This window comes from Acanthochromis polyacanthus, chromosome 16 (assembly GCF_021347895.1).
Source record: "Acanthochromis polyacanthus isolate Apoly-LR-REF ecotype Palm Island chromosome 16, KAUST_Apoly_ChrSc, whole genome shotgun sequence".
NCBI lineage: Eukaryota > Metazoa > Chordata > Actinopteri > Pomacentridae > Acanthochromis > Acanthochromis polyacanthus.
In genome coordinates, this window is record NC_067128.1 from 10,399,196 (window position 1) to 10,416,465 (window position 17,270).

Below are 17,270 nucleotides of genomic sequence, written 5' to 3' on the forward strand. Positions count from 1 at the left end.
ACAGAGTAAATAAGTGTTGCCTGTTCTTTTAATGGACTTGGGGAGAGGCTGTCCACAAACTTTCTCTCCTAAAACAGTTCTGGGAAGCTGCCAGCTGGGGACTCGGTCAGTGGAAGAATAACACCGCGCTCAGCTCAAATACACACACTATAAGCACACACCTCATTCAAGAATGTAGTCGAGTGGACTCTGCTTCTTGAGTGAGTCAGATAACCACACATGCTCGCTGACATTTCCTCTGGAGCAAACAGTTTTTGCGACATAAGCAGAACCTTGCAGCGACCTTGAGAACTGACTTTGTGTCCTGTTAAGAGAGCAACACTTAAAAAACAAATGGTTTGTTTTGAACGGAGGTCTGGTTACTTTGTTTTTGGTTCGCACCGACTGGTTTGGACATTATTGGTGCAACAGTTCACATGTTAATGGCAGTTTTATTGATGTTTGCACATGCTGAAATAAACCCTGCACGTGTTTCCCGTTCAATAATATGTTGATCCTTTATCTAAATGACATACACACTGAGGAAGTGTTGGGCTACTCAAAGTTTAGGACATGCAGGATCATTTTTGTAGACTGAAGAAAAAGCTGTGGTCATAAGCAGTAACATCACTTAAATGTCAAATTATTCGAAGTTATTCCACGTTGCGGTGACTGGATAACTTCTGCAAAGTTGAACCAGAAGGTATTTTCTCACGTCAAATTAAAAAATAACAATTTAGATTTGCTTTAGATTAAAAATACAGGCCCCACAGCAGAGTGATTAGCACTGTTGCCTCGTAGCTAGAAGATCCCTGGTTTGCATTCCGATGTAACAAGTCAGATTAACCCCCGGCCAAAGTATACCCGAATATAAACTGGCCTAGGTCACTTTATTCCTGTTGACACATAAAGATTAAGCATGTTAAACTCTTAATTGTTCAATTATTTAGGGTTTTTGCTACTAAGAGGTATGCTCAGAAAGCAAATCATTATGAAAGAACATGACTAGAATGTCCTTGAGCTAATTACGATTTAAAAAGTTCAAATCAAAGGAAAAACTGAATTGAAAACCAAGAAAATTTTAAGCAAAACATTATGAAAGAACATCCACATTGGCTGGTGTTGCTTTCAATTGTTTCTGTACATTGTAGATTTCAGTATAATATCTCCGTTTTGTCTTTGATTTGTGCTCAAGCTAAGATTGACTTGATCGATGTGCAACAGGCCAGATTAAACCCCCAGCCAAAGTATACTTCAGCTTAGCCCAGTTTACACCCAGGGGGCTGACATAGAATAGTCCGGAATATGCCATTCCAGGCTGAAATACATCCTATGTAATATGAGATTACATCAATCAGATGAATTTTATCTGAATTGAAGCACAAAAGGCAACAAATTAAGTCAAGATAGGGCTGTTGCCTTGCAGCTAGAAGATCCCTGGTTTCTGCATGTTCTCCCTGTGTATAGATAATGGATGGATACATCATCTTCAGCATGGAGGATACAAAATTCCTGCAGAGATGTTCTGCCATTCCTGAAAGACTTATTTTTTCCAGCTGCTCTTTGCTGGACAGGTTGTGTTGCTCTACATTTAAAATACCGAAAGGTTTTCTATTGGATTCATTCTATGAAGAAAATAATCATCTCTGAAGCAGCTTTTGTACTCATGCAGCCCTGTACCTTCACCCTCCCACCTTCATGCTTCAGGACTATGCATTCACCGTGGTACCGTTGACCAGGTTGAAATCAAAATGTTGAACTCAATCTGAACAAATTTATTTTGATCTTCTCTGACAAATGAACAAGCTCCCACGGTCATCAGAAAGTCAAACCTTTCAGTTGAGTGCCAAAGAGCAAGCAAGAGATTTCTTTTCTTATAGTCATCTGTAGAGATTCACGTTATGCAATTCTCTTGACACTGAACCGTTACAGAAACTTCAATTTGAGCAGATAATCCCATTGAGAAGTCTGAAACACCTGCCCATCTCTTTTTCACAGCTAGACATGCTCGTAGTGAACTGTCCGTTATCATTTATGGAGGATGGCCACTGATTAGTGCACTATGGTTCAGTGTATTCCTGTGACTGTACTTCCATCTTTATGAAGTCTCACAATCAGATTTTTTTTAAATTCATCTGCTGTGATGTGAGCATAAGATTGTTTCATTTAAGGATTTTTTTTTTTAGTTTAAATATTCCCCGGAATATTTAAATGTGTGCTAGAAATGTAATCTATTTTTCTTTTCCCTGTAATCATCGTCTCGTCACTACACAAGGAACTAGGAATCGAGGTCATGAATGGGGCTGGGTAGATGTTGCACATAAGAGTAGCATACATGTTGTGAATCTGCCTGAAAATGATCCATGAAGCGGATCATAAAAAGTGGCAAAACTTTAACAAATACAGCCAAAGAATATCAGCAAAACAAATTGGACAAATTATTCTAAGATTTACTTGACATTTTTGGGAAATATTAATTTCACTGTAAAAAGCCTGGAAATATAACTAGCGGAATACTGTCCAAAGTCAACTAAACCACCTCCATATGCATACTGCCAATTTAGAGATACAAAAATATCTCGATGATGTAAATATGGTTTGATTGCACCGCTTTGTTCTTCACATCTCCAACAAGAGAATTTGTTGACGTAGTCTTAGTTGCACACAGGGCAAGACAAAGGGAAACCACGAATTTGATACACCACCTTTTGTTGTCCGGGTAACTGGCCTTTCAACTGTAACTATGGCGATAAGAGCCCCACAAGACCTGCCTGCGTATCATCGTCCCACTCATGTAAATTACAAGCTCTGAGGAAGTCGACACCGCTGTCAAATGAAAGGAAAATAGGGTAATTTGTTTAACAATATTCAAACTTTATTGGTTTAACATTGTGAAGCTAAAGGCAACACTAGAAAACAAGGCCAGAAACAAAACATAAAAGAAAAAGCTTGAGAGGGGGGGAAAAAAACGGGAAACAAAATAAGCACAAAAACATTTCAGGAGGCATTGTGGCACCTGCAAGTGTCTACATATGGCTGTGTGTGTGTCAAAGTGGGGTGGCAAGAAAAACCAAAAATCGTACCTACAAGACTAATGGCCTCTAAAAGAACGGGTAAAAGTACGGCACTAGATTGTGTGCACTTAGCAATAAAGCCACAAGGCAAAAGGAGGGAATCAAAAAGCCTGTTACTCATCGCGCTTTGAATTGAACACTACAAGGCTGAAAACTGATAGGAGAGCCCTCCATGACCAAGCAAAAATGTGAATTTAAAGCCCTACTGGACAGAAGATGTCATGTCATTCGAATCGACCACCACATATTACAACCAAAGAGGAGTTCAAGTCATGTGATATGCAGTGTGGAGGAAATGTTGCAATAAAGCACACTCAAGGTCGGTGGCTGTGGTTACAACATCACCAGCGAGTTGTTTTATGATAATGACGTGGTGAGAAGCTGTCCGGGCCACGACCAGGCTTCATCTGTTTCAAAACTACGCCATTCATCCGATTAGAGTCATTTAAGCAGCACTTAAGCTATAATTCCACCGTGTAATCGTTAAATGCTGCTGAAATGTGATACGCAGGTTCAAGACACATCCAACAAGCGAACCCTTTGAAGCCACAGCGGCCCTGATAATTGCCTGAACAGCCCGTCACAAGGAAATGTTCTTTGAGTTTGACCAGGAAGTTAAGGCCGAGTGTGACAAGACAGACATTTAAGCAGAATACAACACAGAGAACCACTTAACAGGGGCCTGAAAGTGCTGAGTCCCGTTGATATTTAATACATGTGGCATATCGTTTTACATCACAACTATAGAAGGATATCAACTGAATAAGGCACTTTTCCTTAAGAGGTGCAGGGAACTGAGTTGGTAGCTTGTGTGAAGGAGTTGCTGAGATGCAACACAGCGGACATCGGGTATCCATGGACAACAGACCCGTTTGGACAACGTCAACATGTGATGCTGTGTTCTTCAGGAATGCAGCTACCATGTCGGAATGCGAAGAGCACTCAGTGGTTACACAGCAGGCCACTCAGCAGCCGTGAGCGAAAACGCAAAGTATTTCTCTTAATTTGGCCGAAGGGACTCCACATGCAGAGAGTGAATGAGATGGGTGCAGCTAAGGCAAAAACGCTCTAGCCTACTCGCCACACTTGGGTCTTTGGGCTGTAGCCTAATGCCACCAGATGACAGTAGGTTAAAGGCGTGTTAATAGTGAGCAGCAGTAAACATGTAATCCCAAATTATAGAAGCAAAGAAAAAAAAACTAAACACTTGATCATGAATTTCTTACCATTTGTGGTCATACAAAACAGGGTAATTCTTCATTCATTATCTAGCAGTAATATTCAAGACTGAGTATTTATACAAGCATCTGTTTTTGTTTGTTTTTTGTTGTCGTTTTGCTTTTTTAGCTGAACCATGAAAACATTTATAAAGGCAAAGTTACAAAACAAAGCTTGTCAGTGCAATGCTCAATTTCCATGCCAGAAGTGAGGACTTTGGCTTAATGCACACCGTTTCAAGGCATTCCTTCAGCTAGCATATGGGCTAATCACAAATAATTAAGTGGTTTTTAAGTGTGTCTAAACCCCTAAGAACATATGCAATGGAAGGAAAATAAATCACAACTCCAAGCATTCAGCATGCAATAATGACAAAAAAAAAAAAAAAAACACAAAGAAGGCATTTAAACAAAACATTCCCGACACTGACAAGCTGCTACGAGCAAAAAGTTTCCAATAAAACACTTCTTCATTTAGCCTTTCCTTAAGTTGAAACCTAGAAGATGAACAAAACACAGGACATGGCTATGTACAGGAGGGACCAAATGGGAAAGGAAGAAATCACAGTTAGCAGCTAACTAATTAGAGGCCTTGACATGAGCATAAGCGCAGCCACCTTGTTGTTGCAACTCTGCATTTCATTCTCAATCCTCTGGTTTGTACGGCAAAGTCAGAAATCAGAGGTGCACAAAGCCAACACTCAAACTTTTTTTTCTCCCTTTTTTTTTTCTTTTTTTTTTACTTAAACACACTCTCTCCGATACACTAGTTTTTAAATTAAGTCCAATATTTTTTTCCATTTCTTTAAAAGAAAGGTACACTCAGGTTTATTGCACCTATAACAGCAGTCTGAAACTTCCTGTCAGCTCATCGTTTGCTGTGCAACTGTTCTAAAACAGAGACGGAAGGAAATTTAGACGGCAGGATTAGATGCTACAAAATTGAGAGTACCTTTAAAGGATTAATTTCTACAAAGTCACCGGTGACATGACCGTGGGTTTCATGCACTGAATATAGTCCTCTATGGTACCTACAGGGACAATAGTCTTGACTGATCAAGGCCCTTGAGTAATAACCATCTACTTTTAACGATAAAAGGCTCTTCAGTCCAGCTGGGACACTACGGTTCTCACCAATATCAGCACAGCGATACCGTTTCTTGCTTACAAATATAAACTAATGACAACACTCGGGCCTCAACCAGGAAGAAAAGACTCTTCATTCTCTCTCTCTCTCTCTTTAAGTCATACTGGACATTAAAGGCACTTCACTGCTCTCACTGTCCACATCAAGAAAAGGTGCATGCCATTTTATATCTCCCCATTCTCCATTTTATACATTTAAACATTTTCTGAAGTATTCAACAATTTTGACCCCTTCTGAATACTCCACAGAAAGGAAGGGGTCTACATTAGCAACCCAAGTGGGTAAGATCAGAAATGACTGTTGGGAGATTAATGGTTGTGAAATTAATTCGATCCATGATTTATTGCATTGAGCTGCTGTACTGGCAGTTGATGTTGGACATTTTTAACATCTTGTATGGGCTGAAAATTTTTCCAAGGGAATTCAACAGCAGAAAATGCAGAGGACTCCTAAATGCTCAGAGAAACTCCCATGAAAATAAAACCTTTTTCTTTAGTCCGACATCAGATGATCGAGTGTTGCTTTGTAGGTAATTCTGCCTTTTTTTTCTCCATCATCTATAAACACGATACAGCTGCGTGAGGGACAGGAAACCTACAACTTAAGAGGCTAAAAGCAATACTGAATCATCGCAGTCATCACATTTAAGAATAGCTGTGAACTCAAACAGGGTTTCCAAATCAAGACTTTTTTTTTTTTTTAAATAAACGATATAAATGCTACCACTTTGCAGCTGTACGACTTCCAAGCATCAACAGTGAAGGTACTCCACACACATGACTACTTCCTTTACTCTCATGTGGTGTGTTTAACTGAGGATCGCATGACGAGAGGTGCTGTAAATAACACGCCCAATCAATTCACTGGAAAACGGTCTTTGCAGAGTGACTAACTGCATGAGGGAGGTGGGAGTAGCTACCAGATGATGTAATCAAATGCTCAAAGCCTAAAAGTCTGGTCACTAGAGATGTACAAGTTGGTGTGATGTGAATTATAATACATACAGGCAGCGTGGTTGCCTTAATACGAGCTACAAAGGCAGCTCTAACGCAGGCCAAAACCCCAAGTGGCACAAACATCAAAAGATCCCAAAAAGAAAAGGAAAAAAAAAAAAAACCTGCTTGAAAACACTGTTTGAGTCCGCCCTGATGAATGTGTGCTGAGTGGGGAGTTTTCTCTGGCAGGGTCTACTCAGTGGGATAGGTCGAATGATGTGGAACCTTAAGTGCAAGCCACTTCAAAGGGTGTGGTAATTGCGGTCCTTGGACTTGCAGAATTTGTAGAGGAAGAAGATCACTGCCTGCAAGCCCAGGACCAGCACGATTCCACCGATGAAGCTGGCGGCGTCAAAGGTCGACTTCTTGTGAGGGGTGACTGGTGTGGTGCTCGTCACGTTGGCCACAGCTGTAGTAAAAGACAAGGCAAAGGAGATCAGATACTGCCGTTTATGTACAGATTAGAGGACAGATTTAGAAATTTCTCCATCATTGTGCCAGACTTACTTGCAGTAGTGGTGGTGGTGGTGTTGGTGGTGGTGGTGGTGGTTGTGCTGGCGTTGGTACTGGAAGTTGGTCCAACGGTAGAAGTCGCATTGTCTGTAGTAGCGTCACAGTAAGAAAACATCCATTAGCCTCTATGCCTTTATGTGACAGGCTTCAAGTTGGAATTCTTAATACTTCTGACTGATCTGGTGACATTCTGCATCACTTCAAAAACAGACACCAATTAGATAAACTTATCTGTAAATCGTATCATAAAAACGAAACAAATCAGCTCTATATGGCCCAACCGTGAAGCCAGTAGTGACTCGGGTGCAACCAGGAGTCACATGACAAATAATTCTGGCAATTTTTTTGCTGAATTTTGGCTGAACTGCAGGCCCTGTTTATAAGAGACATGTAAACAAAAAAGCACAAAAATCTATAGCATGTAGTCAGAAATAAAACCATCTTTTATGATTACATGAATATAACGGTGTCAAACTGCTGAGGACATTTGAGCTCTCTCTACTTCTATACCTATTTCCCATAGAGGTGCAGGTCTTTATATTGTTGTTACAAAAAATGAGCACAATGAGCAAAAAATGTACTTTTTAATAATCAGAACTCTTCTGTTGACTTGATTACAGAATGTAAACATTTTGAATGGCTGCTGTTGAAAAAAGAAGCCCATAAAAATAAAAGTATCAAAATCACAGGCTCTTAAGAATTATAATTTTAAGAGCTCTCAAATCTATTGGAAAGCCCACGTCACAGAGTACAGGAGGGGATAGCTGAGGTTTTTAGGGAATGTTACCTGTGGTGCTGCTGTTAGAGGTGGGGACAACAACAGAGGTATGGGGGGCTGTAGTGGGAGGGGTATGAGTCGAAGAAGGGTGAGCAGTCGGGGTAGGTGGGGAACCTTCAGCCTGGACTGTTGTGGGTTGATCAACTGGACAAGGAACCAACACCAAGACAAGGGGAAAGCAACAGAAACCAGCCAAACAAGAAGGTTATGCCCCCAAATTACAGAATTGCGTAACTGTCCCCCACCATTTATCTTCCACAGATTAAAATAATGTCACACATGTGGCAAAGTCTGCTGGACACACAGAAAATATTTAGAGAAAGACCCAGAAAGACTCAGACTGACACTTAACACTTTAGAGCGTAGCAGGAAAGCAGAATCTGCAGAGTTTATACACTTCATTTGAAGAAAAGGAGTCCTAAAAGAACATTGAATGGTCATTTTCATTGTTACTTAGAACCACGATGTCGTTAAACTTACCCAAGCAGCTGATGTTGTGGCAGGTTTCATTGGCGCCAAGAAGAGTCATATTGCGACAACCAATAAATGCTGGAAGAGACAAAAGCATCAGGAATTAAATGTTTGATTCAGGGTTTGTAGAAGCTAACTTTATCCAAGCAGTCAAATCATGTTTTAGAGTCAGCAAGAGCAGGAGGACTTCATTTTGTGTGTTACATTCAATGCTACTGTGGGCATTTGTCTAAAACGCCAAAACATGACAATGTTCAGTTGTTCTTCAGCAGATTTTACACAGAACACAGTTATCTGCAGCTGGCAATCTGTTTTCCACTGAGTCTGTCCATGTAAATAGCTAAGCAGCACAAAATGTGGTAGAACAGCTCTCGTTGCTCATCTCCTGCACAGGAAGGTCAGAGCAGTTGCTCACAGGCCCACATCCTGCAGCTGAAGGATGGCGTTCCCTTCATCTTGCTGCCCCCATCATACCCGCCTGAACCTGGTTTGTGCACTTTCATTTTCAGCACTGTATCAGCATAATTTCTTGTAGCTAATGCAGTCGCAGTGAGGAGAATGTGGAATACTTCTTGCAGCAGCGAAAGAGATTCCGACGCTACACTTAAGTAAAAGCAAGAACGACACAAACACACTCCATTAGAACTCTGCATTCAGAATAGATACATACAATATGGAAACTGACAGCAAATGGCACTTCAGGTATTTCTTAAAACAACGACGCTGCCCCAGAGCTATACTACTAAACAACATAGGATCAAATTAATAATACATCACAAAAATGGGAAGCAGAATAATTTATGCTGTACCTTGATAAGATCAAGCTTTTTAAACAATTCTGATCCGTCACACTGCATTATATTTGATACTTTAAATGTTTTTATCTGTCGTATTTACCAGCAAAGTAACTATGGGTGTCAGATAAAAGTAGTAGAGAAATGTACACATTTCCCAGAAGAATGAAGTAGCAAAGAACAGTGATAGTGAAGTCAGTTGCAAATATCTAATAACATGCAGGTCAACACAATAATTGAAGCAAATGTACCATTTTCTATCATGGTTCTTAGACTGAAAACATTTCCATCTATTAATGTGTATTCAGTCCTGTGCGTCATATGTTGATCATCTAGGTGTATTTTATTTTACTGTGAACGGATGACTTATTAACAATGACAGAAGGGAACTTTGACCCGCCATGAAGTCTTGCTGATTCTAGACACCTGGACAGCAAATCAAAATACAGACAGTCAATGATTTAGGTTCATAAACATTCAGCAGATGACTAAATTTTACTGATTTACAGACACGATAAACTGGACAAACATGTAATTTCATGTACAACTTTGACTGTATTGCAGTGACGAGACGATTAGTCATGGCTGTCAGCACCTTGTGACTACACATTTCTATTCACCCAGTTCTATGCGGCACACTTGTAGGCTATTGTTGAAGCTGAACTGATGCTATCAGTAGCTTTAGCACAGATACACCCACATCAGAAATCTGGTCCATAAACTGATAACATCTGGGTCAAAGCTTCTTCATGAACACAAACCTAAACACGACGTCCCCACTATGTCTAGTGTCAACTGAGAAGTCTGAAGTGTGTGAAGTTAAATATAAATTAGAAAAATGTATGTATTTGAGCATAAACTGTGGCTCCTAAAATGTCAGAATTGTATGCTTTTCTTCATCATTCATAACAAAAACTAAATGCATTCACTTTCAGGAGTCAATGCTGCAGCCCTACTATACATTACAGATTATTCTATGACATTAGCACCTTTACTCAGAACTTTGGGATAATTTTGTGCAGATACAGCTGTGAAAATAACAGGACACAAATATCCTTCAGCAGCAATTTTCCTTCACTTCTTTCTGGAGTACTGCTTAGCACGTCTTCAAACTAAAACAGGTCACGCAATACAGAAGTTGAAAAGACATTTCCCACAAAGCCTCAATAACCGTTAAATATTATGACAAGGAAGGCCATTAAAGACCTTTGTCCTCCTCTTTGTGGAAACGCCACTTTTGAGTTTGTTTTATGGGCATGTGGGGGTGTTACCTTGAATATGGGAACATCATAAAGGAAAGTGTTTCCACTCGCTGTGGTGCCCCTGGTGCTGGAAAATGCCTTCCTACACCTTCCTTATTGGTTATATGTTAATCCAGAGCAACCACTGACTACCCCCAGATGGCTGCCTGTAAATTACAGATAAACCAAGTTTAACACAAAGTCAGTCTGCAGCAATTGTTGGAAGCATCTTTTGTCCGTCTCCAAATAAGGACAGAAAACAACTCGCTGGCTCGTGTTACATTTTCCATTTGCTCCCATGACTATAGTTTGTGTTCCTTTTATCAGCTTATGCATCTTTTGCCCTGAATTTGGACACAAGCAACTATTAAACAGCATCTCTGCCACAGTTAGTAGTTTGTGGAGTCAATTATGCAAGGTTTTTATTTAAAATTATGCTACTTTACAATTGGTAATGTGATTATTGAGGCAGTTTTTTTCTGTTAGTGTCCATTACTCAAAGTATTGACTGATCACCACTGTTTCCATCTGCCTGTGTAGCTTCTCCCTGATTATATGCACGTTTTCTTTTCTTTTTTTTTTTAAATGGCTCATCCTGCTTAATTACATGATTTTACCGTTATAGCTCAGCAAAGGAAATCTACACAATTTATAACAACCCTAATTAGTCATTTGCCACTTTGTAAGTCAAAATATAAATGTGAAACGTTTCTAAACATCTGGACCCTTAAACCAGTCAGTTGGTTTGAAAGGGAAGTGATGTGTCAAATTATTTTTGAAAAATTGCCAAAATTACACAATTTATCAGAGTGAGGAACTGAAAAAAAAATAGTTTGAATTTTCAACACCTTTGAATTTCCCTTTGGAACCTTAACCATACCTAAACCTACAATTGACATATTTCATCAGAATCATTCAATCCTACATGTCTTAGTTAAAATTCCACCAAAATAAATCATTTGCAGTAGCCGGATTCTGTAAAAGCCTAATTTTTTTGCATTTTTCAGCACGCCCAAATGCCATTAGCAACTCAGCTGTGACAAACACCGCATGACAAAAATTCATGGAGGTTTCAGCTGAACTGCAGGCTGCGTTTAGGCAAAACAGATAAGTATGGAAACCAATTAAAAATTTAAGTTAAAAAATATCTATAGTACATGGATCACCATTTTTGGAAAAAGTTGTCTGTGTTAATCCTAGTTTTCTCTATTTTTGTAAAATCTACAAAGAAATTCTCCTTTATTGTTTTAGGACTTCTGCACAGAAGACATTTTGAGTTCTTTCTACTTCTAACTATGGTTGTGTTGTTCCCACAGAGGGGCTCAAAATGTGACAGGAGCAAAAACCACCAACAGAAACTGCTTGAGGTTTGGAGGGTTGCAGTGAGAAATGACTAAATGACTCACTGCCTTCCTAACCAACATACAGCTAGATCCCAGATTAAATGAATTCTTAAATACTGGCCGTCTTATGTTTCAAACCCTTTGCGCGACCTGACACAGATCTATGAATACTGAACCACGTGGCAGAAGGATTTTATCAGTCCAACAGGTCAGAGGGATACTATCTCGCAGGCAGCTGTGAAAGGTAGAGCTCTTTCTCACCCGTTTCCAAGATGGTGACATTATCGTCACATCTACAAATTGCTCAGACAAGAGGTGTCAGCGAAGAGTCTTGGGCCTCGAGCTCACCGCAGAAAACAGCCTCTATCTAAGTGAAGAGCACTCAACAAGCTTTGTCTCAGACTACAGCCTACATTTAAACGCGCTACAGAGCTTGTGTGTGTACACGTGTAAAGTTTCTGAGCATTCAAACATCAGGCAGCAAGGAAATGCGCTTCTGACACCAAAGGCTTGTTTACACAAAATCCCTAAGCCAAAGATAAATCTGGTAATGACAATGTGGTAGGCGTTCACTTGCAATACAGCGGTGTGGTTATGCTGCATTTCATTAAAGCCATCTTGGCTGGCCAGAGCTAACCTTTAAGGGATTTTTTTTTTTTTTTGCCCAGGTAATTTCAAATAGGTGATCCACTTTTGAGCTTGTGAAAGCCTTAGCCGTACTCTTGCTTTGTGTGGTAAACAGTGCGGGCTCAAGTAGATTGTTTGTTTTGGTGTGAGAAGGAAGTCTTCAGGAAGTCAAAGCCGAAGACACATTTTCAAACAAGAACAGAGTGCTTATCGTACTCAAATCTGGGTAAAACAACTGCTTATTAAATCTTTTGTAAAATAAATCAAAGCAGCTTAAAACTTAACCAACCTAATATGGGAACAGAGCTTTATCTTCATATTGATTTGGGTTTTTGTGTCTGTTGGTGTTATTTCCTCCTGTGAATAAAAATGTAATCTAAACCCCGGACTTGCTTCTCCCTTGGGAAGCACAAAAGAAACCCACCTATCCAGTCTTGCGTGACTCTAAAAAGCAGCGCATAACTGCCATCTCGTCCGTCCTGTTCACCACTAAATAAATCATAAAGGGATGCATCACCGTCACGGGGGCCACGCAACATTCAGAGACAAAGCAGGAGGAGGGTGTGGGCTCACCAAATCTCAAGATAGTCTCTCCTGGAGAGAATCACAGCTTCTCATTGGTGAATCTGTCAAACAGGTCAACCCCCCTGTGAGTTAAAACACTGTGTGCCTGTTGTACTAAATTTAACTGTCACAGGAGCTTAGCTTACTGATTTTGGAGTTACCCAACCAACCTGTGACACACATTATCCATTATATGAGCCTAAAGCGACTGAAATTTGAGTCTTGAGCTGCACTCGAAGCAAAAAACGTTAACACACAGCAAATTAATCTTTTATCCTGTTTGCACACTCTTTCCTCTCATTTTTGTCGGTATCCTCTCCTTCCTTCTGTTCCCCTCTATGAGGATATTGCAAGCTTCCCGCCACACGACCCCTCGTTTCCGGTCCTTTTCGTCTTTTCACAATCACCACAGACCCATGTGTGTGGCTGACTACACAAACTGAACTCGAAGGGAATAAGGCCGTTGAGGGTCAAATGGTCATCATTACCCAAGAGAGCCTTCAATCACGAGGAATGTTTTTTTCCATCAAACACAGTCACAAGTGCACTTCGAGCCAATAAACCTGCACGTTTCAGTACAACTATATTCTTATCTGCTGATTAAACTTGTGTGATAAGTCAGAAATTTGATGACAGAAGCTTTACTCAAAAGCTGTAACTTCTGACACCACTAGTCGCACAACAAGCAGCTCCTCTCCTGACCTACTAACAGCAGAAAACACAAAAACACCAAACTGTAGAAGGAGGACGACTCAGGGAAACGATCTGTCATGCAGTTTTGTTATGGCAAGTACTTTGAACAGTGCACACTTCTAATCACAAGCAGTGGATTTCCAAATTAGGTTAAAAAATATCATTGTAGCATATTTCCTAACAGAAGTCAGAGATTTATGCTATTCAGATCCCTTGTGTTTAGGCAGAGATATGATTTAACATATAGACATTAAAGAACAGCAGTACTGAGTAGTGAGACCGTCACAGCTGAAAATAGACATTTTAATAAGTAAACAATCCCTCCCGTTAATACTCTGCAACTGCAGGATTTAGATCCAGATTTCAGATCCACAGGCCCGAGTTACCACAAAGATCGCACCACTGCTGCCATAAATTCCCTCTGTGCCCAGGAATCACACATCCAGTCCGCTCAGCCGTCTCCACAATTGGGGACAATTAAGGGACACACAAAGACCAACCTGTGCAACAACCTGTCACACATTCAGACAGATACTCACATGTCGTGCAGTTAACATACTGGCAGTCAGTAAACGCTTCACATGATGCACATGGCTTGGTTGAACATTCATCTGTGGAAGAAATTAGATTTAGGTATGGCTATTTGTGAGTTACAGTAACTTCCTTACATGTGACAGAAAATGAAACTAACTCTCTGGGGCGGCTAGGCAAACAAAGGACATGTTGAATCTCCGGGCACAAGGCAAACAAAGCAGGGTAATACATGGTAATAAATCTTCTAAGTGTGGCACTACAGAGGAGCCTGTAATGTGAGAGTGTTACATAACAACCTGGTCTGGCCACTAATAACCTGATCAACCTGGGCTACACCAGTCCTGTTCCTGCGCTCTTACTTGTGTCCTCCCATGAACCACATAATGGCACAAAAATAGCAGTTAACGATGTAAATATAATGTCGGGCAACACAGCGTGCTAGCAGGCTAAAGCGTTAGCTGGTCCTGGTAACTCTTGCTGGCCAGAGTGGAAATAAAACTGACAAGTTGCCAAAAAAGGGCTATTTTTGTAAGCTAGAAAAAAAGAATAGATGACAGCTATGAAACTAAAAAAACAAGACGTGTAGCGGGGCCTAAAGGGAGTGAAACTAGAGCCACACGCAGGGGTAAAAGTGAGTTTACCGGGTGGCTAAAGGAGGGACACGGTTGGCTTCAGCTAGCCGCTAGCTAAGCGGTGAGAGGTCGCAAAACTTACCTGCGGCTGCTGCGCCAATCAGAGCCAGAGCCACCGCGAAAAACGCCACTTTCAGCGACATGACTGCGGCCAACTTGGAGCTCTTAGCGGCTCTTTGTACGGGAGCAAAACGTAGCGGGTTAGAACGAAACGTCGAGAAAGAGACTTAGGAGATTTCACAGCTCCCTCTTCGTCTGTGCGTCTGACGCTGCTGCTGCTGCTGCTGCTGCTGCTAGCTCGACACTTCCTACTTGACAGGTCATGTGGCGCTGCTGGCGGGGAGGGTTCAGCTGCAAACACGTCCCAGGAAACAAGGACCGATTTAACGCAGAGCTCCACTTCTGATTGGCTGAGACAGCAGCCGCAAACACCTGACGGAGGTACACCTGTGGGCCGCAACTATCTGTATTAAATTAAAGGTGGGAGTGACGCGGCAGAGGCCCTTAAAGCATTTTTAAAAGCAAAACGTGATTAATATCCAGCCATCCAGGACGTTTACCCAGCCTGAAAATTTCATACACAAGTGCCAAAAGACTGCCAGACATTGGTGCAAATTTTGAAAAATATATTTCAATGGTTGCAACAAAATCTACTCAGTTTTCTTTGCTACTCTTTTAACCATTTAAATAAAGAAATACAAAATACGAAAACAAAACATATAAGCTACAAGATAATGACCCAGAAATAATGATGATGATAATAATAATAATAATAATAATAACAATAAATATTATTATTATTATTATTATTATTATTGTTATTAATTTTTAGTTTATCAAAAGCATAATAGTATATTCAAATGGATAATAATAATAATTATTAGTAGTAGTAGTATTATTACTTTGTTTTGTTAATATATATATTTAGTATATTATTAATATATAGAGAGAATTAACAAAATACTATTATTTTATTTATAATAGTTAATAAACAATTCTTCATCTTCTTCCTCTTGTTGTTGTTATTATTATTGTTATTATTATTATTGTTATTATTTCTTGGTCATTATCTTGTTTTGTTAAAATACATAGTCTTAACAAAATGCTATTATTTTATTAACAATAGTTAACAAACAATTATTATTATTATTTTTATTAATTATTATTATTTCTGGGTCATTATCTTGAGGCTTGTACTTTTGTTAATATATATTATTAACAAAGTACTATTATTTTATTAATAACAGTTAATAAATAGTAAAAATATTTTTATAATTTATAATAATAGTGATTATTATACTTATACTTATTATTATTATTATAATTATTATTATCAAAAGTGTGCTCATTCTAACTTTATCATATTTATATTTTGCATATTATTTGCAACAAAATTTGTCCAGATGCTGCAAACTGAACACACAAACTGATTATATGTTGTTGTCATTTTCTGGAAGCTGGTGTTTATCCATTTTCAATTAAAATTTAATAAAGAGAAGAAGGGGGAAAAAACCAAGATTAAGCCTACAAATAACACAATTAAGGGGCAAATGACAATTTGACACTGTGTTTGAAGATGTTGATGATAGATTTGAACTATTTTTATGTTGTTGCTGTTGTTGGTTACATATTACCAAAAAAAAAAAGCAGCATCTAAAATTTTTCTCAGGGATCAATAGCCAGCTTTTTATTTGATTTGATTGGCACCACAGCAATGAAATGTTTCCCTATCATTTCTAGCAACCTTTAAGCACTTCTCCACTGGGATTTTGTTCCACTCCTTTTCTCTGATTTTTCTCCAAGTCTTTGAAGCTGGAAGTTTCCTTGCTGTCACTCTGATTTTCACAAGTCTCCACAGATCTTTGGTGTGATTCATGTCTGGGTTCTACCTGGGGAATCTCCAAAATGTTGTTATTGTTTTCTTTTACCTGTTTCTTCACCACTTTGACTGTTTGCTTTAGATCATTGTCAGAAGAAAATTGAACTTTTTCTGCAGACTGAATGCTATTTTCCTCCAGAATCCATTTTCATGGCTCTGCAGACACATTGGTTTATTTTGACAAAGAAAAGCATTACATTCCCACCACCGCATTTCACTGTGATCTTCACTTTCACCTCATCCAACCACAGAATCGATGAAATGAATCGACTGAATGCAGTAGTGGGCAGCATAATGTTCTGAAGGTTCTGAGTCTGAACTTGCAGGTCATCTGAGATCTTTCACTGTGGATGTTTCTGGATGTTTCTGTCAGCATGTTTTCCCTGTGCCTGTGTCCTGGCTTCCTCCCAGAGTCCAAAGTGCAAAGACACTGCCTATAGGTGTGAGTTTGTGTGCTATGGTTGTCGGTCTCTCTGTGTTTTAGCCCTGTGATGTTTGTCCTATGATGATGAACTGGTGACCTGTCTAGCCTAATGTCAGCTGGCTCCTGTCATTTATGATCCTCTAAGCAGGTACGGTTAGAAGGTGAATGATCAGTCAGTTGTCCACTGCAAATTTTGCCTTAAATCAAGCACCTCAGTGAGCTTGTTATTATGGATTGTCACTGAGAGTACTGCATAAAGCCAAATCTGAGTGCTTTCATGTGCCAGCGAGGAAGGCGTAAGACATCACCAAAAACTACAAGGAGCTCCAAACTGTGAACGTGGTTGGAAGCCAAAATTTAATTTA

At 39.7% G+C, this 17,270-nt stretch overlaps 1 protein-coding gene across 2 annotated transcripts; it reads right to left on the bottom strand.

Annotated features, from left to right (window-relative positions):
- Positions 1-2,832: 2,832 nt before the first annotated feature.
- On the bottom strand, positions 2,833-14,981 carry cd164 (CD164 molecule, sialomucin). 2 transcript variants are annotated; one of them, XM_022212854.2, is made up of 6 exons: positions 14,685-14,962; positions 13,976-14,047; positions 8,184-8,252; positions 7,713-7,847; positions 6,920-7,012; positions 2,833-6,821 (listed from the first exon to the last, which is right to left on the bottom strand). In XM_022212854.2, the coding sequence occupies exons 1-6, from the start codon at positions 14,743-14,745 to the stop codon at positions 6,655-6,657; spliced, it is 597 nt and encodes a 198-aa protein (XP_022068546.1). In that variant the 5' UTR covers positions 14,746-14,962; the 3' UTR covers positions 2,833-6,654. The 2 variants fall into 2 exon arrangements, with proteins under 2 accessions (XP_022068546.1, XP_022068547.1); XM_022212855.2 differs by lacking the exon at positions 7,713-7,847 and having other exon boundaries at positions 14,685-14,981.
- Between the last annotated feature and the right edge of the window lie 2,289 nt (positions 14,982-17,270).